Consider the following 25832-nt stretch of genomic DNA (forward strand, 5'->3'; position numbering starts at 1 on the left):
TCTCCCGCCCCGGCTCCCGTCGGCCTGTGCCTCCCGCCGGCGTCGGTGGCGGAGCGAGCCAGCCAGCCCCGGGCCACGCGCGCTGCCATGGTCAGCGAGGCGAGCGCCGAGCAGGGCGTTGCGGCTCCCCTCCCCTCTCCGGCCTCGCCCGCGGCGCTGGGTAACGGCGAGAGAAGCAAGAGGTAGGGCAGAGTGAGGGGAGGGCGGGGGGCGAGGCGGCCGTCCCTTCGCGTCCCGTCCCGTCCTGTCCCGCGGCTGCCCGGTGTCTGCCTGCGGGCCTGCGCCCGCCTGAGGGCGGCGGCCGGGAGCGCCCGCGGCCCGCACAGGCGCGTGGGCCCCGAGCTGGCGGCCGCCTCCTGGGGCCTCCCTCGGCGTGGGCAGCCGGGCGGGGGTCAGCCGGCCGGCGCTGGGCGCGAGGCCCCCGGGAGGGGATTCAGGCGTGGGTCCGCTCCGCGGGTGTGGACGCGGATGTTCAGACGCGCACTGGCGCCGGTAACGGCTTAGCTTCCAAGTTGGCCGAGTAGTCAAAAACAGCCCGTGCCCTCCAGGTGGGACTGGGTTGCGGGTCGCTTCGAGCAGGCGCTCTGGTCTCAAGTGGTGTTTATGCTATGCCTTTTCCTTTTCTTAGCTTCTAGTAATAATTTTTTTTAACACAGTTGGCTCTTGGATTCATAATATGTTACTTTCGTAGCGATGGATTCCAAATTTTATACTTGGTGGTTTTGAGGTACGTGGGTTGAGATGGGCATTGGGAAGGTATCAGATGTCTGTCTCCGTTTGTAACGGAAAGTGAGTCTGTGTATTTGGGATCAAAGAAACGAATGAACAAATTGGATATGTCTGGCTAGATTGCAGAAATCCACGTGCTCACTGACTCGGGGTGATTTAGAAAGTTTCGTAGTAAAGTGCTCTCAAATTCTCTGGGTTTATCTTGTACCTCTTTATGGTGTTCTCCTACGCATGTGATAGCAGAGAAGACACGGGAAAAACAAAGCAGTGCTAAGCTGACTTCAGTGCTGTCTGTGTAGGATAGCAGACAACCCTGTCCGGTGTTTCCTCTGTGCTAACAAATGTTATGGCTCCAGTCATTGTGTCCAAGCAGCTGCTTTGCTATATCTGTGCTCCTAAGTTTTCCAACTTTTCCTTAAGCTACTCTGAGTGGAGTTGAAACAATTCTTTAAAACACAGTTATGTAGTGTAGTAAGGACAGGACCTTGCTTCCCTGATTTTTTTTTTTTTTTTGATGCTGTATAATCAAACTTCTGTTCTAGCACCCATCTTCTCTGCCCACTTAAACTGTGATTTCTTTGAATCCTCTGCAACATAAACAGTATCATTTTGTTGGTCCATGTGGGCTGACTTGACTGATGCTCCCAACAAGTGCAGAGTCTGTATCTTCTCACTAAAGTCTGAAGTGAATTTGTGTAGTGAGGGAATTGCAGGCGTAGATTGTGATTCTTCATGGGTGAACTTCCATTTCCAGTAAAGCCTATTCCTTCGTTATTGCACAGTACAAAGCCTGCTCAGCACCAGTGAGGGGCAGAGCAGGGAATAGCTCCTGAGTAATCTCACTAGGCCACGCTGGAGACTTGACGTGCTCTTGAAGTGGGGGAGATGAGTTAACAGATTTTTCTACAAAATGATGATGAGGAGCGTCTCACGTGTTGGCAGTGTAGGTTAGCTTGCCTGCCTTGGTGTCTTTAAGTAGGGGATGATAATATGACATATTCTCAGAAAACAGTAAATGCATGATGGTTTTTGTAGCTTCAGAAATTCTGGGCAAAGTGCAGCATTTCCTCAGAAGGAAAACAGCAGTGCCAACTTGTTAAAACATGCAGCGTATTGGCGGGACCGGGTTATGAGCATATTTGTGTGATTTGGAAACAGTTTAAGACAGTATTTCCTGGGCAGGCTGCTTCTCTCAGCATCCTGCTGCTTAACGTATCAACGACTCCAAGCAGAGAAGAGATCATGTCATGGACAAAAAGGGTTCTGAAGGCTGGAGCAGGATTTGATACTTAATTTGCTTTGGGGCACATTTTTTAAGAGGAAAAAAATGCTAATTGTATTATTACCGTAAAATTCCACAGCTGTAAAAATGTGAAATGTGCTTTTTTTTTTCCCTTTGGCATATAGTATGTTCCCACATTGGCTGAACATAGCAGCCCAGAGGAGTTTGACATACTCCTGAGTTTATGCAGCTGATTAGGTATTCTCTGCTAAGTCAGTGACTTCCATGCATTGTCAGGTCGGTTTAGCAAGTGTGCTTTAGAACTGAGTTGTTTTTTTTAATTTAAAATTAAAAATATCCAATACCAATAAGAATTTATTTGAGAAAGAAATTAATTATAGTGATTAAATGGTGAATGTGCTGGATGTGGCTGGAGTGTAAGCAGCAGGGTCCAGGCCAATTTTAACAGTTTTCTTGAAGCAAGAGTGACCATCCAGTTGTTTAGCATGTGTTTCTTGAAAACATATTTCTTATGGTTTTAATTGACTTATTATTGCTTTATAATTATAGCCAGTCGATTTGAGCGATATTCCTTGTGTCTTTTAATCACAACAATTTATTCTCAAATCAGAGGGGATATATGAAGAAGGAGGTGGAGGAGTGTGCTGAAGATGAGGCGACTGAATCGGAAGAAGACCTTGAATTTGATGAAAGAATTGGATGCCTTTCCAAAGGTTCCTGAAAGCTATGTGGAGACTTCAGCGAGCGGAGGCACAGGTAGGCCTTACTGAGAGGCTGACATGATTCGTGTTGGCTGTTAGCTCGTTCTAGCATGCTCTGGGAATAAAAACTTCAACAGGAGGAAGACAGGCGTCTGTGTTCATTTGAAACTAGCCAAAATTGGTTTCTCGATTTCTTTTGTGGACTGACAGAGCTCATCTCCTTCAAGTAAAGACATAGTATCTTATGCAAATAGATGCATTCATCACTCATCTCAAGGGAGATTTTTGTGTAAAACTGGTGAGACTCAAACCAATGTAAAGGTTCACTGTAGAAAATTCTAACCAGTTACAACTGGAAGTGCACTGTGCCAAGGCCGTAATAAAACTTTCCCATTTGTTGTCTCACTAAGCCCTTTTCTTTGTGTTAGGTTTCTGGATGAGACTGTGTCATCATGAGCTGAAATGCAGGTTGGATTCAGCTCTATGTCTATGCTTTCATAAAAGAGGAAGAACATTCTCCAGCGATGTCTAAGAGCTGGTTAAGTTAAGCATCAGGATGAAGAGCAGCTTTCTAAAGCTTTTTGTCTTGAAGGTGTAGTTAAGAGTAAGCAAAGCCCTTTGAAGAACGAAACACTTTATTCCAGGGCATGTTCTTGTACTGTCCTTATTAGGCACTTAAGCTTCTCTCAAAAAGCTGTAAGAAGTACCTTTTCTATATGTAACTGAACAGAAAATTGGGCCTGTAGGTTGGGTTGGGTTAGAGGTAGCCTGATCTGGAAATAGTGACCTCATCTATTGGACTATTGAAATTGTTTGCAGTTAGATAGGAAACTGCTAGCAGTTAGATTTTTGTCCTCCATTTCAAACTCTTTCGTGCAATTATGTCTGAAACTCAGTTGAATAAAAAGTACAAGAAGCAATTGCAGTCTACAGATAAGCCTTTGAAGTCATTATGCCTCTTGTAGTGTAGAAGTAGATATCACAAGGATCTGTATTACTTTGCTGTGTTTCCTGAATTGCACTGTTAATAATTAAAGGATTATTGTATATAAAATAATCTCTAAGAGCTGATTAAATAACTCTGTGTTAATGTTAGTCCCAGTTCCTGAGAAAGCAAATGAGTTGTTTTTATATTGTGATTCTTAGAAAAATAATAAATCCTTAAAATTTCCTTTTTTTTAATATAGCACCATCCTTCATGAGAATTTCACTTTGGTGAAGGGTGCCTTAAGGATTTCTCAACACCAGAAGTTACTTTAGCACTCTTTGGTTTATCCCAGTAACCTTATAAATGACAATATAGGATTGTTTTATTCTATGCCATTATAAAATTTGAATATAGTATTCCCGTTTCATTCAGGATTGACGTACCAGGCTTACTTTCTGGTGTGATAGGGATGCAAAACATACCAAGACTATATTATCAGACTTTCAGTGCCTTAAAACCCGTTGCAAAAGAGGTACCGGTCTCTCAAACAGGCTGATACTCCAGTTCTGGGGCTGGGAAAAGGGCCTTCAGAAAAGAGAATCTTCTACAAGACTTTATTTTCCTGTTCAGATCCACAAACACCTTTGCTCAGAATTACCCAGAAAGCAGCTACGACTCTAATTGTTTCCCTGTGTTTGGATAGACAGTATGGCTCCAGCTTGCCTGTTGCATAGCTGGGGTGAGTCTGGCCTTCTGGGCTCCAAAAGGAAATGGATAGCTGGAATAATTAACTGATTAGTGCATCTGCTTTCACAGTATGCATTGACATGAAGGTTTTCATATATATGATGGTTACAGAGTTTCAGCTGAAAGCTAGAACTTGAAATGTTGCTGATCAATGCAACAGTCAATGCTGCAACCAGTGGTTTCTTTTCTGATGCCATAGGACAGTGGCTGTATTCCCCTGCTGCCATCTCTGGGCTGTAGACCACTGTGTAGTGAATTGAAGCCTGTTGACAAGGGACTTGTGTTTTTTCTCAAGTTGCCCTTCACAGACTCTATAGAAATACTCCACAGAACACAGATGGAAAACATATACTGTCAATGAGCTGTACAAATCACTACTGTGCTCCATAACTGAAGGTTTTTTTCAACTCGGCAAAAGCCATGATTTAATAAAAGGGGCATAGCAGGTGCTTCTGTGCCTCTGTTACCATGTTTCTGAATATGTGCAGCAGGATGATCTTCCCTTTGCATTCTACAACTTCGCTAGTGTGATGAATAGGCTGCTTTGGAGATAAGTGAGGCACATATACCATTAAAATATACCGTTAGTTTTCTTCCTAACAGCAATTTCAAATCAGTTCTTCATTTATTTAGCTGTTGGTAGAATGGATAGCTACGTGTTGCTTATTGCTAGAGGGAGAATTGTTTGAAATATTGGGGTGGGAGTCCTCACTGGGCAGCTGTACACAAGAATATAATAAGGGCACCTTTTTCTAACTGGACAGTACACATAATGCATATTATCTCTCTTGTCTGCCAGCTTCTTGGCTCTAAAACTAGATATAAAAAAACCTGTCATAAAAACTTAGATTGTAGACAAGTGGAGGCTTGAAGGGACTTCAGGGTGCACCTTCTCCTAATTTCATGCTTGAGTTTAGGATTGAGTTTGCCTAGACCATCCCTTACAGGGATTTATGGGCATTTTGTTTTGTATGCGGAGAAGGATCTAGCCTGTTCTTAAATCTTCCATATAGGGATTTCAGAACTTCCCCATCATTGTGGTATTTGACTGTACTTAATGTAAAAATTTCTTCCTTGATGCAAAGGTAGGACTTGTTCTTTTCCCCTCCTATGTAAAAACAAAACACTGTAGATAAGAGAACGTTTTTCAAAGAGCGGCTTGTGGATTTATAAATCAAAGATACCAGTATTGTACTGGTTATGCTCAGATTCTGTAATGTTAGAATTTTGTTCTGCTTGTATTTCTGAATAATATTTCTCACAATCTAAACTTCTTTTTTATTTTTTTCCTTTTGACCGCTCAGTTTCTCTGATAGCGTTTACAACGATAGCTTTCCTGACTATAATGGAGTTCATGGTGTATCGGGACACGTGGATGAAATATGAATATGAAGTAGACAAGGATTTTACTAGGTATTTTTTATTCATTATAATTCCTTTTAAAATTTAAGTTGTCTGCATTTCAGGAAAGATTAGATTTAAAATGTTCATGTGACTTGCAAGCAATTTATGATTGACATTAAAAATGAAATACTAAAGGGACTTGATTTTTTCTTCTGTTGATTGATTTGGATTTTTTCTTTTCTGGAATCTACGAAGAAGAGAAATTGAGATTTCTGCAGTGAAGAAGTCAAAATAGTGTAGGTTTGTTGGTGGCGTCCCCTGAGGAATTATTTGCTAACAATTCATTGGACATTGCAGTACGTAACTCCACATCAGCTATGTAAACCCACCAGATTCACATGACAATTACTCTAGTTTATACAGTTAATATATTGCCATTACACTTTGTGCTGCTGGAGATGAATCTGAAGCACTCAAACTTTGATAGCGTTATCTAGAGATTGCTGCTGATCTTGTCTCCAGTTACAGCCTCCGAGATCAGCTGAAGATATATTTGCTGTTGGTTTCACGTGCTTGTCTGGATGGCATTAGCCTTTCTTCATAAGGTGGTCAGGCAGCCATGAGTCCATGTGAAGTTAATGGAGATTTTGTGCACTGAACACCTTTAAATGTCATTCATTTGGAATGGAAATAACTTTAAAAGCTGTTTGACTAGTTGCTGTGGTAACAAGCTAAAGATATGTGTATTAATTGGATGTCTTGTACATCAGAAATACCAAAGGTTTCTGTAATGAACAAATAGAAAATACGAGAAATTTAAGGGATATGCATCAAAAACTCAAGTTAGAGTAAATTCATTCAGACAGATGGGAGTTTCACATTTAGATCTTCGCTAAAGTAGGTTCTTTCCCTAGTGAAGCTATCACACGGGAAGGATAATTTAGTGGTTAAGAGACTGTTGTGGGACTTGGGAGATTTCCTGCTGCAGGTTTTCCAGTTTGATTGTGGGCTCATCACTCAGCCGGTAGTTCTGTGACAATTTAAACCAATGGAGATGACTTTAACTGCTTTTCTCCTGTCTACTGACCATGTCTGATCCCAAGTTGAGCTGGTGTTGAAGCACTTGCTTATGTGATTTGTTTGTGGTCAGCGAAGTTCCCAGAAGAAGCTCCCTGGAGGTGATAGGACTGTATGACTATAGCGAGGGGATTTATTTGTTATAGTTTAAATGAATTTTGTGAAACTAACATGAAAACCAATAGGAAGTGCCCAGAGTATTGGGGAATGCCACACAATCAGACTTCTGGTGTGATGGAGTTTTTTGGTATGTTGTTTTTGTTTGTTTCTTCCCTTGATGGGAAGAACTATGTTTCACCTCCCCTCATTATGGAAACATTCAGGGTAAAGGTCTTAGCATACAAGGCATTTTGCTATTATAATGTGGGAGCATTTTTGAGAAAAGAACTTTTTCCAGAAGCAGTGCTGGCAAAACCAACGATCTTTATGACATGGCAGCATTTTCTGGGAACTGGTTTTAGCAACTTCTCAGCCTGATCCTGAATGTCACTGTCCTGAGGAATTCTGATTAAGATTGGAAATACAATGGCCTGTCTTAAGGACAAAACAGGAGGAAGGTGCTCAAATATTTACTCTGTTTTGGATTTGTAACTCCTACATTGTCCTGATCCACTGCATTCTGTGGAATTTGCACTGTTGTGTGAAAAAAAAAAAAGTGTAAAATATTGAAAACTATATATTTTTATTAAGAGTGTGACAAATTCTTGGGCCAGTAATATTTAAAAAAAATCTGTTAGGAGTTTAATAGTAAAATTCAACAGGGAAATCTGATGCTTTTATCTCTTAAGTTATGGGTGATCATCAATGCTTTAATAATTAAGTCTGTGTTGGTTCACCCAAATTTTAAACAGCTTAAGTTTATGTTTAGTAGTGTAAATTTTGTTATTTGACTGTGGTTTTGCATGTAATCTGAGAATTTTGGTAATATATCTCTTGATACTTGTCCTCAATGTTACTTATTAGCTTTTTGCCTTTTTTTTTCTTTCCAGTAAGTTAAGAATCAATATTGATATTACAGTTGCCATGAGGTGTCAATGTAAGTATTCCATCAGTGAAAGTTTTGAAACAGTTTAAAGGCTCTTCAGAGTATGCATTTGCTTGCAACGTAGTTGGATATTGTTCAAAATATTCTAACAGTGAGATTTCTTCTGATCTTGATGGTGTGTAGTGATCTTGATGGCATATGACTGACTGAAAGAATTGGTAGGAGATGTGAAGAAAAGTATTTATGCCACCTCATTTGCATCTCGCAGAACTTTGCTTTGTCTGTCAGCAAAAGAAGGATCTGTTGTTCCAGTCTCTCTCTAGCTGGAATATTCTAAAAGTTCATTGTAAGACACAACTCAGCAGCAGGAATGTATCACAACTTTTATTTATTTATGAACTTAGCAAATATTAACTGGTCTATTGTTTAACAATACTGGAACCACCGGGTAATTTTATCCTCCTGATGAACATATGGATGCCTTCCCATTTAAAGGCAATGCTTACTTTCTTTTGACATCATTTAGGTAATGAACCATTATTTGTATGGACTGGGTTTGGTTGTCCTGGACTGAGAAAGAGAGAGAATACTACTTCTACCAGGAATGCAAGCAAATCTTCAAGACTCACTTTTTAGGCTAGGTTAAACCTTGCATTAATTGTATGGTACACCAGTACCATACAGTTTGTGTTTGTCTCACAAGTATTAATTCATAAGTCATTCCTTCTTACTCTTAAAATTTATTTTAATATTTTTCAATTATTTTCCAGTTAGCATAACAAATTTCGAAAATTCTGATTTTTTTTAAAATCATCTTTTAAATTTGAGAAGTAAACAAAACTTTATCCTCTGTTTTGACTAGTCTTGGTTTGGATTCAGTGCTTATGAAACAGGAAAAAATATTTATGCGTAGCAGATCCTAGAAAGCTTGTGTATGTGGTTCCTACAACATCTCTGAAGGTGTTGTATCAGTGAGAAAATACTGCGAATCTGAAAAGTTTGTTTCTGGTCACTGTGCATCAGTTGATGATACTCTGATATGATAGGTTGAAAAGTAGGATCCTGTGGTTTCCTCCTACCCCCCAGTAATCTGCTTCTTGCCAGATTTGTTTTTCTTTTGGTTTGGGCTTTGTTAACAAGGAACAGTCATTTATACTGAAAGTTTACTGCTGTACTGTGGAACTTCATTTCAACTTGAAATTTTTTGTTTGTTTATGATCATCTGTATGACTCATAATATATTTCTCCCTGTTTAAAATAGATGTGGGGGCTGATGTTCTGGATTTAGCAGAAACAATGGTCGCCTCTGCAGATGGGCTCATCTATGAACCAGTAAGTTGATTCTTACCTTTTTGTTTAAAAAGGAAGTTGCTCTTTACTTGATGCAGAGCACTGCTGGGCTGGCTTGCTTGCTTGTATTTTTTTCCCCACAATTGGGTTGCACAGAACCTCCCCAAGGATTGTCTGATCCTTGAGTGAGGTCTGCAGTGCTTAGCCCAGGAATCTGCTAGGGAAAAAGGCTAGCATTGGGATTTCTGCATGTTTACTCTCTGCAAATACAGGAGAATTGAATACAGCAGACTCCCAGATCAGTGCTTCTTAACATGATAGTGATTTCTACAGCCAGTTACTTTCACATGTGCAAATTCTAGGGATAAATGCTAACAGTATTTGATATGGAAGGAAAACTATCAGAGCTGGCATAAAAAAAGAATTGGTGTAACTGCTTTTTAACTAGAAGAATACTATGATTCTAAAAAGGGGTAGAAAGTCACCATGATAGCCTTATAATATGGAACGGCATTAAAGATCATAAATTGGGTTAGTACCCTTTTAATTTCTGTATTGTGAACTGAAGACTCTGGAACTGTGTAAGCTTATGCTCTTGAAGTGGTTTTGCTTGCATAATACAATAAGCTTTGAAGTAATTATGCTGTATGAAAGTAATTTATCATTTACAGAAAACCTATTAGAGAATGTAAATTCCTGCTGTAATTATTACATTCTCTAATAACTGAATCATATTCCAAATTATAACAGTTTTGTCCAAATTGCTACTCGTGTGTGTGAGCAGGAGGAGATGGCTGAATGGAAGGATGTGCTCAGGAAGGGGAAGGAGCTTGGTTTTGTTTGTTTGTTCTCCTTGGAACATTTCCTCTTTTTGTCTGGACAGTCATCTTTGCGCTGCTGTAGCTGCTGCATGCTAGCAGTTGCCCCAATGATGATGATCTTAGAAAGAGGAAATTTCCTGTACTTGATCTCTTTTGGCCATAGCTCTGGGTAGACTTGAGCATGAATTGCAATTGAATTTCATGTTTGGAGTACATCAGTGTTAACAATACATAGATTTGAATTTGGTGCACAGATGTTACTGGTGATACTCTTGTGCTGATAGAAGTATAGCAGGTCTTAAAGAACTACTCAGTGTGGGATGACCCTAGACATAAACAGTCTGCACCTGGACCCGTGTCTTTCAAAGATTGCTCCTCTGCTTGTTTCATTGCTGGTTGCATCAAAACCATGCATGTCAGTTATATGACTTAAAATTAAATTGCCACTCACTGCTTCTTCTAGCCCATGTTAGTCAAAGGCTAGAGGGGTAGAGACTGCTGACTCAAGTTATGAGAGCTTTAGGAAAGCATGCTTAAGTTATAAATGCAAACAAGTGAATAATTCTGGGGGGGAAGGCACAGGAATTTCCATACTTGAACACTAAAAGTATTATTGAAAGTGCAAAGTCCTTTCATAAACTACAGTATGTGGTACTAAGTGTGAAGTTTATTGTAACTCCCCACTGCTTCCCACACCCCAGTTCTCGTCTGGGTTTCACGGATGGGACTTCAATGCTTCCTGCATGTTTTATTAGATGTGTTATTTTTGTTTCAGGTAGTATTTGATCTCAGCCCACAACAAAAAGAATGGCAAAGGTAAAGCACTGAGATGCATGTCTATGTATGGTTTATGTTATGTGTACAGGAAGTGACTTCGAGGAACACCAGAGTCACGTGACAGAACTGTGTCTTGGGTCTAACACCTTCAGCTTGTAATTTAAGAGTGCAAACCTGTGGAAAGATGTTAATTTACTTTGCTTTTCTCATGATTTGAGATCTCTGTTATGGAAAAAATTGGCTTTGGGCTTATTTGTGGAATTGGGTCATGCAGTTGCAAGCCAAGATGTATGGACTCGCTCAACCTATGTTTCCAAACAAATGCTTGGTAGCACAAATTTTAATTACGGGTTCAGACGCGTAACACGGATAGCTTGATATCTAAATGTCAAAGCTGAACGATAATAACAGATTGGCACATTCTTGTGAAAGCAAATGAGTTTGAGTCTTTCATATAGCTGAATTGACACACTGTTTATCACTTAAACTGGAATAGCTTGGTTATGTGTGTCATTGCTATACTGATAGTCTTGTATCAGAACCTGAAGCTAATTTGGGAGTCTGGCTAGTTCTGGTATTTTGGTAACACACTGCTGTGAACTCCAGACCTTTAAGCTCTGTATAAAATATTATTCTCAGAGTTTATTGTAACACTTTAATACTGACATGAACCTTGCTAAGATCTCAATTTATAACCTGCAACTGAAGCTGATAATTAATTGTGAAGTTATTTTTTGTTTTACTGTTGCATGCTTTCACACTTGTCTGTGTAATCTTCAGGATGCTGCAGCTAATCCAGAGTAGGCTGCAGGAAGAACACTCTCTTCAAGATGTGATATTCAAAAGTGCTTTTAAAAGTGCTTCTACAGCACTGCCGCCACGGTAAGAAAAATAGGGACGTTATGTCGTTGTTCCCCTCTCCCCCGCCCTCTTTAATTAGACTTCACATTTTATTACGGTTATGATTTTTTTTTTTTCCAGAAGAGAAGGTTGTAAGAAAAGAAGACCTTACTGCTTTTTAATGAATTTTATATGCTTGATACTTGCTTTGGAGAGCTGTTGTTTTATGAAAACCTCTGGGGTTTCTAACCTGGAGAAGGTTTCCAGGTTTTGTGTGTGTATTTGTAGTTATATATATGTATACATAATACAGACACACATGTAAATATATACACACACCTTTTTAGTCCATTTTATCTGATGCTTCCTGTTTAATGTGAATTAGTAATGCCAAAGCAATACTAAACAGGAGTCTTTTTTTTTAAATGAAAGAATACCTTTCTGTCCAACAGCTTTTAAAAAAAAGTCCTGCTATTAGCTGTGATTTTATGGTTTTAAAAGAATCAACCTTTGAATAAAAATGTATTTTGTTAGTAAATGCCCTGGTCTAAGATAGCGCTGTTAAAATTGCGTGGAGAAACCTTGCTGTTTACACTTTATTCCAGCTATGCACAAAATGCTGAGAGACTAATGCATAGAAGGCTTGGTCTGCCTGACTCTAGATGCTATGTGATTTATTTATTTATTTTTTTTCCCCAGGGGAAAATGCTTTCTACACAAAAGCTGAAATTCCTTTTCCCTTAAAAACAAACAAAAAACCCCACACAAGCAAGCCATAAATAAAACAAAACAAACACCAAAAATGCTGTATGCACTTTCCATGTTGTAATCTCCCTGTTTGAGGACTATGTATGTCCTTCCTTCCTAAGGCAAGGCTAAAGAGGGCTCAAAAAAATCTGTTCTCTCATGTAGTTGATGTCTTCAGATTCATTAAGTCCTTCTGTGCCTCTGTGATACTTGTTAGTGCAGTATTTGAGATGGTATTTATGCTTGAGATGTGTTTTTAAAAAAAAATAATTTTCCTCTCCCTGTGAGGAGCAGATTTGGAAATATGTTCTGAGTTGTGGACATCCCAACAAGTGTGGGAAGAGGAAGGTTTCGTAAAAAGTAAATGTTGAAAGCTGTTCTTGCTACAGTGTTGTTAACGTGACTAATATGTTTTGTTATGTTCATTGTACCATTAAAACTTTCCCAACAAACCATTTTTGGTAGAAGTAATTGGAAAAAAAAAAAAAAATCCCCAGGGCAGCAAGATATACTTAGTCTTACGTTTTCTGTTCACATGTTCAGGTATTGTAAGTTAGCTTTGTAGGCCAGATCTCTGAATACAAGTACAAACGAAAGCTTATTGGTTTCATCAGAGTGACCTTTATTAGATTCCTTCCCTTCCACCATCCCTGCTATGATTCCAGAAGAATACGGTAAGGAGAGGTAGATGGTAATGCTATATCTTTATGCTAGGAAATGAAATCTAACTGTACTTGTGGCTGGAAAGTTCCCCCGCGGAAAAGGACCTGGGGGTGTTGATCGACAGCCGGCTGAATATGAGCCAGCAGTGTGCCCAGGTGGCCAAGAAGGCCAACGGCATCCTGGCTTGTATCAGAAATGGTGTGGCCAGCAGGAGCAGGGAGGTGATCATGCCTCTGTACTCGGCGCTGGTGAGGCCGCACCTCGAATACTGTGTTCAGTTTTGGGCCCCTCACTCCAAGAAGGACATTGAGGTGCTGGAGCGTGTCCAGAGAAGGGCGATGAAGCTGGTGAGGGGTCTGGAGCACAAGTCTTATGAGGAGCGGCTGAGGGAGCTGGGGTTGTTTAGCCTGGAGAAGAGGAGGCTGAGGGGAGACCTTATCGCTCTCTACAACTACCTGAAAAGGGGTTGCAGAGAGGTGGGTGCTGGTCTCTTCTCCCAGGTGACTAGTGACAGGACTAGAGGAAATGGCCTCAAGTTGCGCCAGGGGAGGTTCAGGCTAGATATTAGGAAAAAGTTCTTTACTGAGAGAGTAGTGAAACATTGGAATAGGCTGCCCAGGGAGGTGGTAGAGTCACCCTCCCTGGAGGTATTCAAGGAGCGTGTGGATGTGGCATTGTGGGATGTAGCTTGATGGACATGGTGCTGTGTGGTGTTGGGTGGGTTGTGGAATGTTGTTGTTGTGTGGCGTGGGTTTTGTGGTTTTTCTTTTTGTGGTGGTTTTTTGTTTTTTTTTTTTTCTTTTTCAGGTTGGACTCGATGATCTTACAGGTCTTTTCCAACCGTACTGATTCTGTGATTCTGTACTGCTGTTATTTCTGTTCGTGAATATTCTCAAGTACTCTTTGTTGTTTTTGTTTAAACAGGGAAGATAATTCGTTACAGTCTCCAGACGCATGCAGAATTCATGGTCATCTCTATGTCAATAAAGTGGCAGGGAACTTCCACATAACTGTGGGCAAGTATGTTCTGTTCAATTCCTGAAAATAAGAAAAAAAAGAATTGACTTATACATTATATACAGTGCATGCATGTATATGTATGCTTTTAAACTTTTGAGTTAATGACTGGTTTTTATTAACCTTCCCATACACATGCTTGGTATTATTTTCCATGTGGTATCTTTTCTTGCACAGTTAAAAACAAATTTCTTGATAAGTTTACTAAAATAATGCAGTGCGTCTTTGCATGCAGTGTAGTGGTTGTGAATTCCAGTGTCTTACAGGATGAAAACTTGAAAATAAGTTCTCTGTAAGTGTATGACGTGGAGTGAACTGCTTGTACTTGCCTCCATTCTTTGGGCCTGTCCAAACTTCACCTTTCTGTTAGTACACAGTTCACTAACATGGATGAGGTGTAGATACATGCCATTTCAGTGCTGAGATAACATAGTTATAGAACCATAGTTGGAGAGCTAAATGCCAGTTCATTTTGATTTGAGGAGAGACTTTCTCATGTGCTTCAGCAATGGTGTTAGCTTACATATGCTGCATACAAACTTGTGTTAACTTTTCTCTGTGCTCTCCAGCTCTGGTGTCCTCACTTGTCGTCTTGCCACCTCTGTCGCCAGAGATCTTAGCATGCAATCTGTACTCTAATTTATCCACGTGTAATTCCAGCTGCTGTCTTTGAGTGGATATTTCTCCAAATGTCACTTCTGTCTGGTCTTGTACCACCTTTCTGATTTGCCCCTAGATGTCCAACTTCTTAAGCCCTTTTCAGAGCTGATCATTTCAGCCTTTCATCTGTACTGCCATCACTTCACTCTTCCTGTCTCTAGTTCTGCAACCCTGAATAATCTTTTGCTTTCCTTTGCTTCCTTTTGCTCATCATTACATTTGTACTTCTGCTAAATTCCTCTTTCTTTTCTTGTAGGTTCCTTTTTTATGGCTTTCCTCACTGGCTGCTTTTGTACCTTATTGCCTCGTTATTTATTGTAGTCCTGTCTTGACTGATCTCATTGTCTTTCTCCATCTTCTGCTTGTCCAAAACTTACATGCATTTGGTAACGGTTTAACTTAAGCTAAGTTGGGAAAGTTTCCTGCGTCATTGCCTGGACTGGTAGTGATGAAGCGTGTCTGAGAGGCTGTTTTACTTTCCAGACAAGAGTTGCACTTTTCCCCCTGCTCTTCATGGTGTTACCAGCCTCTGCACTGTACTTTCTTTGCAGGTCTACAAACAGGTGTCCAGACCTGAAGTTAACTTGCTTAGTCAGGGGGCAAATACAGAGTGTAGTTAACTTGCTTAGTCATGGAACAAGTATGGTAACGTTTTCATTAGTCACTTGAGCAGTTCTGCAGCTTTTCTTGTGGAAGGCATTGGTGGCTCTCCTAGTAGCCTTATGACTTGATGTGTTTTTGACATTTCTAAAAGTGCAAGACACTAATTTTGTGTAAGAGGGTTTTCATGAGTCTAATGTTCCTGTACCTTGTCATTCAGGCTGTCTGTACTTGGCAGTAATAAAAATGTCTTTTTTTATATAGATACACACAATTTTAATATATATAAGTTTGTAAAACATTTATATAAAGTATTTATTGAAATAGAGGGGAAGAGATTTTTCTACATAGTCCTATTTAGGAAAACTGTGTCTTCTGTGTGGATGCATTAAACAAATTTTTCATAAAACATACCTTGCTTTCTTTAGGGCAATACCACACCCTCGAGGCCATGCACACTTGGCAGCCCTTGTAAGCCACGAGTGTAAGTTCTTTCTATCATCTCCATAGGAACGAGTATAATTTCGTTCAGACTGCTGTCTTCTAATTCATATGTTAACATAAGTTGCTGTTGTAAAGATGTTCTAGCTGGGCAATTGTGTTGCAGCAGAAAGTGATGTTACGACTTACTTTCATACATTTAACGCTATTAGTATTATCTTCAGGTTGCTTCTACAGTAATGATAACACAGAAATCTTGGATGTATTTTGTTGTAACACAGATACCATAGAAAAAATTCCTGTATTTCAGTCCAAAATACCTATTTCCTGCAAAATCTGTTTTTATAAAGTTAAAAATTTCTGACCCTTGTCCTTAGAAGCTTCATTTCTAGTTTACAAGTCTAGATACTAAACGTGTGTAACTGCTGTACTTAATGTGAGGCAAGGGTGACTTACTGTGAAAAATGAACTTGGTGTTGGTTAAACCTCCAAATGTCTGCCCATGAATTTATGTCGATACAAGCGTATAATATTACAGAGCTCAAATACCTTTGCAAAATCAGGCAATGTAGTATCTTGGTAGTTGCCTTATGCTTCCTCTGTACATTTCATTTGTGAAATTTTAGTCTCTTTAATACCATTACATACAAGAACCTGAACTGTAGAATAACTTCAGTATTTGGCCAACTAGACATTTCATGTCATGAAATTTTAACGCCCTTCAGCTCCAGATAGAATTATAACTTATTTTAGAAGTTCTTTTCTAGGAAAATTGAATTTCTTTGTTAAATATTTTTGGATTTGAGTTTTGTTTGAAACATGTACATAGATGTATTGATATAGTCATAGGCACAAATCCAATGAAATGCACACCAGTGTTTGAAATATTCCAACTAATGCGTTTTCCAATGTGAGAAATGGGTGCATCTTTCTCTCTGATAAGACTACAGAATCACATAGTTTAAAAATGTTGTTTCATTCCTCTGTATTGTCTTTCAGCCTATAACTTCTCTCATAGAATAGATCATTTGTCATTTGGAGAGCTTATTCCAGGAATTATTAATCCTTTGGATGGAACAGAAAAAATAGCATCAGATCGTAAGTGTTGTGTGCTTAAAAAAAGCATCTTGTTTTCTGTATTTTTCCAATAATTACATTGAAAATATTATCATGTTTCATCAATGTTGTGATTTACAAACAGCACGTCCCACTAAATTTGGTAGCCAGCAATGTGCTGTTCAATTATCTACATGGCGTCTTAAATGGATGATTTCTTTTTAATATCGGTATCGCTGTACATTGCTGTTTTGCTGAAGTTCATTTGCATTTTCTTCCAGATTTGTGTTATGTTGAAGTTACAGTATGTCTGAACATATTGCAAAGAATTTTGCAGCAGTATGCTACAGTGGAGAGTCATAGATCTGATTGTTGTTGTAACGGGGGAAAAATAAGTCTGATTTGGTTAAAGAAAAAAAAATAGCATCAGGAGTCTTGGATTCTATTCCTGTATTTGGTTTGTCACTTGCATGGTGTATTTTGTGAGGCTACTACAGGAAGGGTTTGTGTATCATTTTGTTTCTTCATGTATAAATGAAGGAGTATAGTAACCTACTTTACAGAGCTACCTACACCTCATCCTCTGATTTGCATTCCCCATGAGAGTGTCCCCAGAACCTTCTAAAGCTGCTGTTGTCTCGAAGCCAGTCAGTCTGCTGGCTGTTGAGCCAGAATGGTTTAGGGTAGTTAAAACAAATTGCTTCAGTCTGTCAGTGTTTGTTCTCTTAGGAAATTGCACGAAGGCAGAGCAATCATAAATACATAAGGATGCTGATTGTTCTAGAAGTTGGTCTAATCGAAAGAAAAACCGTAACCAGTTTAGAAGGGCTTCCAGCACTCTATGGACAATTCAATGGCTAAAATGTATTCAAACCACTGTTGAGATGTATGTATCATGCAAAATGTGACTGTGTGAAACTTGTTCAGTTCTAATGTCCTGGAAAACACTATCTATGCATTTTATGTGAAGCTTTGAGTGGCCCGACCTTAATGAATCTTTCCATTACAAGGGTAAAATGTAAATTTCTCTGAGTACAAATGTGACATAGGCCTTGCCCATGGAAACTAACTTTGTTCATGCGGATGGTGCTGAATTAGTCTTGACAGTGCTGGGGCTCCTTGAAGAATGTGCCTAGTGTAAATGGCTTAGCTGATTAACTATTTTAAATATTATTTGTTTGATTTATTTGTGAATGTCTCAGATGGTCTTTGACTCTGTACTTAATTCAACAGTGAGATTTGTTTTCTTTTAGACAACCAGATGTTCCAATATTTTATCACAGTTGTGCCAACCAAACTCCATACGTATAAAATTTCAGCAGAAACTCATCAATTTTCAGTGACAGAAAGGGTAAGTAGGCTTAAGAGAAAACCATGCAGAGAAAAATCTAACAGTGATTGTTCTTAACAAAAGCTCAAATGTGAAAACGGAGACTTAATTGTACTGTGGTTTTGAAAACTCCTCTAGTGTGAAGAAACTCTTTGTAGAATGTTCCAGTGCATTAGATTTATCTCTAAATAATGTAATACTGGTGGTAAAATATATATGCTTGATGACACATGCTAGCTTCTTGCATTAATGTTTTGCATCTGTAGATCTGGAGTCTGATATTAGAATTAATGATAAATATCCAGTCATTTCCACTTCACTAGATGCTAATAGTGGGGGTGGTGGTGAAATCCTGTAAGTTTTAGGTCTGTAATCTTGTGTGTAGCTTTACAAATATTTCATGCAGCGTTTTATCCATGCGGGAAGCAAACCAAAAACCGCAGCTCACTTGAATGTCATAAACTTGGTTGTGGAGTGTTAGAAATGGAAACAAAGGTAGTTTGTATGAAAACCTAATCACACAGAAAGCATCTCTGTCTCTCAGCTGCCTTGTTTAGCCTTTGTTGAACCATTAAGTTCAATTATTCTCCAGACTAGAGAGCTTCCACTTCTGGGCTTGGAGAGGCTTTTAATTCTGAATCCATAAAGAAAGTAGTTATTGCAGCATAGTACATGGGCATATCATAAGGTACTAATTTTAAACACTGCTGTAAATAAGGAAGAGGCTTTATGTGTATCAGTTACATGTCTCATTTCCAGACACTGAACTATGTTTTAATTTTTATTCAAAAGCCAAAGAAAAAAATATTTGCAAAAAGTTTAAAAACGATAGATAAAGCAAGAGGTAAGAAAGAAGCCTTGGGTTGAAAGAAAATTCAGAGATTAGGATGGCAGTTCACTGTAATACAATGTGTGGTGTTCTCCAAGGGATAAAAATCTTTGTCCTCACAATTCCATGCTGTGCTTCTGAAAAATACATAGCTAGGAGAAGTAGGATAGAGGTGATGTCTTGGGGTTCAACTTGGGACATGCAGGCCACTGAAGGGAAAAGATTCACTCTAAAACTCATGAAAGTTGGAGTAAAGAGAGGAATGATGAGGAATTTCATAATGCAATATACTCCCATCTCCTGCTGGTCTAGCAATCTGCTTCATGTTTTCTCTGCGCTATGTCTGCAACAACTAAGGCACTCCTTAAACTTCTGAACATCAGGCAACTGCTTATCTTACTCCTTATTGCATTTTTTCATCTTGTATTAATTTTTACTCTCCTGCTGCTGTAAAGATACGGTTTCTGTCAATTAACTGTGCAGTCTTAGCTCTTCAATTTTTCTGTGGGGATGTATTTTTTATGAAAGTTGGAACACAGTCACAGGTTGCTTAGGAGAAAAGCTTGTGAATAGTGGAGGTAAAGTGGCATCACATGCTTGCTCTCGCTGTCTCAGTAGGTAGCCTTGTTGCCTGTAAAGCTTGTTTGTGTTTATCTTTGGAAACCAAATACCCCTAGCAGATTAGCTGGGAAGGGCTATTAAGAACAGTTAACGCTGAACAACTTAATGCATTTATTTTGGAAGAGCAGGCAAACAGGCAGACCTTGAGAGAGGTAGTCAGCTAGTGATGGCTAAAACTTGAATACAGTGAGGTTTAATTGCCAGTGGTGAACAAACTGGGAAGCAGAGTTTGAAAGGTGTGGACAGAATCATCTTCACTATTGTTGATGTTTGAGATGCTGTGTCTGTCTATGTTAAAAAGATGTAATTATAGCAAGGCTTCACTGATACCTGAGATACCTGATGCAGGGGTAGTTATCTTCAGCAGGTTTTAGCAACCAACAGTTAAATCTTCTGCAGCAGTAGAAGTTAGAAGCAGACCAAAATGGTTTGCGGAAAAAGAACGATGTATCTTTTGAGGGTGGAGTTTGGGGCGTTTTGTTTAACTTCGTATTCTTTTTGTCACCATTTGACTTCAAAAGACCAATAAGGCTTAGGGAAACAATAGAGGAAAAACAAACAAAAAATTTTTTTTGTCCCTTGCCAATGGCAAGGTTCCGTTTAAGTACCTTCAGTCTTTTCTTCCTTCTTAGTATGCCTGATCATCCATCCTCTAATGCTGAATGTTGTCATGCTCTTGAAATATAGAAAGCATTCTGTACTGTTTTGGGTTGGTTGTTCTTTTTTGGGTTTTTTTTAAACCATTGCAAAGTTTCTGTGACCTGGTGTCATAGATTATTTTGGCATCCTTTTTACTTTGGTTTGGTAGCAAAAGAAGCAATATGGTTTATGCCAACGTTAGCTGACTGGAGAAGTTGCCTAGTCTGTATTTTCCACAGTGGTATTCTGCTTTTTATTTTGTATTTTGTTTTTGAGCACAGACTGTTAAATCTACAGGTGAAATGGTGCTGTGATATATTGCTTTTCTGTTCAGTCTTGCTTGTGTGTCTTCTCTACTCTTATTAGCCTAGACGTGGCTGAGTTTGTCTTCAGTCAATTATGTTCTTTTCTGCTGCCCTTGTATATTTTCAGCCAGACTTACCTGGCAGTGCATTTGTCAACACCTTTCACTAACAACAAAATGATTGCAAACTTTTGAAAGAAACTTAAGATTGTATTCAGTTTTTTTTTCTCCTGAAACCTCTTTTAAAAAGTAGAGATTTATAGCAGCTGCACTCTCCTCTTTGGGGTCTTTTGGTTTAAGAATTTGGGCAAATGAGAAGAAACTGTAGAAGTTCTTGGATTAGGACTGAGGCATCTGATCTGTTTAGAGTAGTCATGACAAGTTAGTTATTTTTATTATTACTATTTCTTGCTGGGTGACTGTTGTCTGAAATGACCTGACTGACAAAAATTTTGAAAAGAGGCTTGATACTGGTATTCAGTTTTGGGACCCCAGAAATCTTGAAATTTTGATCTTTTTCCTTTTAATTTTTTTTTTCATCAAAGTAATAGGTTATGGCATATGTGTAAGTATGCACTGGGGAGAAGAAATGGCATTGGTCTAATTTAACTTAAGCTTCTGAATTTCCATTATGGTATATTCTAGTTTAGGGTCTTCCCTGATACTTTTAAGAATCAGCAGTTAAATCCTCTGTGACATGTGAATCTAGGCATATGCTCCAAGGAAGGAGGATGAAGCCTAATGAGTTTTAGATGCAGTATGTAGCTTTATATACACCCTCTGGGAAAACTGCCATAGCTAAGGCTGTTCACCAACTTAAATGTCTCCTGAAGGTCTCATCCTGATTTAAGTGATTAATAGTAGCGTATAAAGTAGAAAGATCTGGGGCACTGTATTATACCAGTGCATTTGCTTGAGTTTACAGGCTAGACCAAGACTGTGGCACTTATCCTCATAGGTACCAAAAGCAACCTCGTTATAAACATCCTTGTTTAAAGGACCATGTAAGCAGATCTTGAGAGGATACTACCAGAGCCTGATAATGAACATTGATTTGCAGCACAGAAGACCAGTATCCAGGAAAGTAAATTATTATTTAATGATGCTTTGACTTTTAGAAGGTACTGGCCGAAGTTACCTTGATGTTCCCTGGTCTTCTGTTTTTTTGCTAACTCTGATTAAGTAGCTCTTTGTCATCACATCTATTAAGATTGTTTTCCTTGTGACTAATAAGAAGTGACTAACTTACGTTTCTCTCTTCTTCTTTCAGGAAAGAGTAATTAACCATGCAGCTGGCAGCCATGGGGTGTCAGGAATATTCATGAAGTATGATATCAGTTCACTTATGGTGACGGTGACAGAAGAACACATGCCTTTTTGGCAGTTCTTAGTGAGGCTCTGTGGCATTATTGGGGGAATTTTTTCAACGACAGGTAACTATCAGTGCTTTCTGTCTTAAGTTCTACCAGAATTTTTCTTTGGTCATGGTGACTATGTTATGGATAAATTATAGGGGAGTCCTGAACCTCTTAGCAGGTTTAAGATGAAATGCCTGTTTGCGTGCACTGAAATGTGCAATGAAAGCTACTCATTTTTGGTGTCCCAGTATGCTTGTTTCTGTTGTTCTGAGGGCCTGTTGTTTCCTTTTTGGTAACTATAGCATAGTTTATTTACTCCTGGAAGAGCAAGGACATAGTTACATATCTAGATAGATATATATACACATACACATAAACACACACTGACTTCTGATATTCTGTATATTTCTTATAGTTGGGATCCAGTGCTAAATTAGTGCTGAAAGTTGAGATAAAATTTCTATCTGAAGTAATTGGGAGGATTTTCCTTGTGTAACTTGTCAATGTACTGTAAGATTTGTTCCTTCAAAGAAAATAAACTAAGTTGAAAAGACACGAGTCACCCTGTTATGTCATGACTAATAAGTATCTTGATTACAAGTTATTTCTTTTCTTGGCTTTCACTTGAAGAAAGCATAGTAAAGAGACCTTGAACTAAGAGCTCTCTTTCAGAGTAGATATTTCTGTCCCACAGAATGTATTTTTACCCATAAAAGCTGGGTAGAGGGAATTATATTTGCTTGGATAGCTTTGGTTTTGCTTTTATTGATGCATTTCAGAATGTTAGAATTCCCCCTGCCCTTGATGTTTCCTTTTTTATATTAATTTCTCGGTGTTTTACATAGTGGTTTACTGCACTGTATCCTGTTTCAGTATCGTGTAGAGTTTTGTTGTAATACTTCTGTAAATACTACAGTTTTACTACTTGTGACAATTTAAATCTTGTTTGACATTGCAGGAATTTTACATGGCTTTGGAAGATTTGTAGCAGAAGTTATTTTTTGCCGTTTCAGATTGGGCTCTTACAAATCCATATCGGTAAGAAAAATTTTTTGTAAGTATCAAATAAGTGGTACAGCTACCTGAGGATGGATGATAAGGACAACTTTGGGACTCCGTCCCAGCAGAATTTAAGATGCTTGCAATAAACCCTCCTCTTGACATACATATGAGCAGAGATTCAATAGCTTTTAAAAACAGTTGGAAAACCTAACATGTAAGGAAGCAAGGCGTTTCCTAAGAAGCTGAATTAATGAAACTGAGTCTCTTGGAGATTCCTCTGCTACATTCTCTCCATTGTCCTTAGTATATTCTTTTTATTTTCATATTGCTACAAAAATCATATGTTTTCCCAGGCCTCGTCAGTCTCTCTCACATATTCTTCTTCTGATGGCTTGCTGACTGCGTGCTGCAGAGGTTCAGTGTTGCTACTGATTAGCCTGCAGGCTACTGCCAAGCAGTGTGAAAAAGCTGAGCAGTCTTTACCTGTCTCTTCATTGGGCATCAATAGGATTGCTCCTCTAGCAACTTGATTTTGTTTTACTTTTATTTTTCCCATTTAAGCCTGTAGGTAGCCTTTAAGCCTTCTGCCTTTCTCCCAAACTTGGCTGAAGTTTGCCAGCTGGCAAGGTTATCTGAGTGGGGGGAGAGGAGAGAAGGCAAGCAGGTCTGTATAATTTTTGTTTGGGAGGCCAGGCAAAAGGTATGCAAGAAATGCCCAAGAATAAGGAAGTGTGTGTTTGGGGGATGGAGGGGAGATTCTGTTTCTGGACAAGCCATTAATAACACTTCGTTTTTATTTGACTAGGTCCCACTTCCTGATGGCCACACAAGCAACCACTTACCTCTAATTACAGACAATAGTACACATTAGCCTCCTGAGAAAACTTTCTTTCTTCCTGCCTGATACAGAAGACATCTTTTTATAATAAAGAAATCATTGTGCAATATGCTAAGACAGTGCTGATGGGCAGCAAAAAATGAAGCCTTTACAAAAAAACCCAACCCAACAAAACAATTTTGTGTAATTTTTTGTCTTTCTAAGTGCACATGGAGTCATAGGAGGTTGTGAGACCAGTGAGGTGGACCATCTTCTGGAGATTAAAGGAGCGTTGCTGCCAATTCATGGTCAAGCTGAACGTCTTCGTGATGACTGCCATTGACCACTGAAGCATCTTAGTGATCTTGGTTCTGTGCCTGGGAAGATTAGCAGACTCCAAGAAGGAAAGACTGCAAGGGGGATGTGTGGGAGGGCCGGGCAGCAGGCAAAGAGGGACAGTAATAGAGCTGGGGTTTCACTTAGCTGTACAAACTAGGGTTTGGGTTTTCTTGTTCTCTTGTAGTGGTGTGGCCGAGGGCTAAGATGCTGTTCTTACAGGTGGGGAGCAATCCTAGAAAATCCTGAAGAAGAGGGAGGTGAGAGAGAACTCAGGGAGTAAGGTGGAGCCCAAGCCATAAAATTGGTCATAGCCACTGCCTTACTGTAGTCCCACCATTCCTTAATGGAAGAAACGTAATGCGGAGCAGAGGAGTTCCTCTGTGTTTTCACACAGCTGCTTCACCAACAGTGAGAATATCGCTCCTGGTGTTGATGTGGAAGTGCCCAAGGACGCTGGGAATGGGCTCCGGTGTGCACAGTTTTTTGACTTGGAATAAGAAGCCTTTTAAATAAGGTATTTGACTGTAGTTTTGATAAAAGGCAAGACTCCCTAGCAAAAGATCAGGAAATCTTTGTAAACCTCTTTCTTGGTGAAGAAATGGCTTTGATGGAACCTTCGTTGTACCCCTGCTGCTAGTATGTAAGCCATGGTATGTAAATCCTGGAGATGGGGAGGAAAAAGAGCAAGAAGCTGCCTTGCTTTGGTTCGGCTAAATGCTGCGGAAATGTGGAATTCAGGGCAGTTGGGAGGTCTGCTAGCCCAGGCAGGGAGTGGTGGAGTTGGTAGTAGGTGACTTCAGGGGATCTGACTCATTTTGCTGCAGACAGATGATAAGAAGGGATCTGCAGAATTAATCCTTATTGTTCATGAAGGTTTTTGTAAAATAAGAGAGCAATATCAGTTTTATATTGTAAATATGCTACTGAGAATGAATGTTATTAATGCAGATGGTGCTTTGAGAAACTAAACATCCTCTTACTGCTGAACTACTGGCATACACCTGTGGTTAAACAGTTACTCCACCAGGGTAAAAAATGAATAATATGATTCCTTCTCAGCAAAACTGATTTAATAATATATTAGGAGATGATGCTGACCCTGGCCTTACTCACCCTGGAATGAATATTATAATTGAGAGGACTAATTATGGAAAAATAAAAATCTCTTGTGGCGTTGTCAGATTTTGCTGACTTCTGTTAACGTATTTTACGGGACACTTGGATCTTGGTGACGAGCACAGTGTAAATAATGTAGCTGATTTGCTATGCAAAGCAAAGGGCTTCCTAAACGGAGAAATTATATGAAATAGTAAATAAAACATGGGAAATGAGGAAAGGCCTTTTCTCAGTTCGACGGTTGACAAAGACAGAAGTTCAAGGAAGCCAAGTCCTTGGGGTTAACAGCCAGGTTTGGGGTGTTCTCTTTTGTGGGTTCTTTTTTAACGCTGATTAAAACTCCAGTAACTTGAGAAACTTGTCCCTGGTGAGCAAGAAAATCAAAAGCTGTAAATTTTTGGTTACCATTTCTCTTTGGCATTTCCCTCTGAGGTTTCTTACCTACTTCTGCTCGGACTGGTTCTACTTTGGGCCTTGTCCTAATACTTGTTTCTTACCTGCCTGGAACAGACTGTACTGGTGGGAGATACTGATCTCAGTTGACCTTCTGTACCAGAACTTAAATGTTATTTTCTATTCTCACATAAAATAGCCAAGCGGCTTGGTGTGTCTTAAATCCTTGTGTGGCGTATTCGTGTTGTTCTATCTAGAACAAAACTTGTGTGACGGCTGGTTGCTAACGGAAGAAAATTTGGGATCGGCTTCCAGATGTGAGATGCTGCATTGCAGAGTGAATACAGGATCAGCTGAACCTGTTGCTGTGCTGTTTGCTTTCTCTCCACAGAGGGTTTGGTTGTTACAGCCAGTACGA

The 25832-nt window shown here is 39.4% G+C and overlaps 1 protein-coding gene across 1 annotated transcript; it reads left to right on the plus strand.

Moving 5' to 3' along the window:
• Positions 1 to 106: 106 nt before the first annotated feature.
• On the plus strand, positions 107 to 25631 carry ERGIC2 (ERGIC and golgi 2). The gene is made up of 14 exons (XM_059816523.1): positions 107 to 182; positions 2583 to 2728; positions 5653 to 5761; positions 7759 to 7805; positions 9016 to 9086; positions 10641 to 10681; positions 11423 to 11524; positions 13817 to 13912; positions 15598 to 15653; positions 16610 to 16708; positions 17920 to 18017; positions 21660 to 21822; positions 22706 to 22785; positions 23555 to 25631. Exons 2-14 carry the CDS (start codon positions 2623 to 2625, stop codon positions 23618 to 23620), a joined length of 1134 nt encoding a protein of 377 aa, XP_059672506.1. The 5' UTR covers positions 107 to 182; positions 2583 to 2622; the 3' UTR covers positions 23621 to 25631.
• The last annotated feature ends 201 nt before the right edge of the window (positions 25632 to 25832 follow it).

Source organism: Gavia stellata, chromosome 4 (assembly GCF_030936135.1).
Source record: "Gavia stellata isolate bGavSte3 chromosome 4, bGavSte3.hap2, whole genome shotgun sequence".
NCBI classification, from domain to species: Eukaryota; Metazoa; Chordata; class Aves; order Gaviiformes; family Gaviidae; genus Gavia; species Gavia stellata.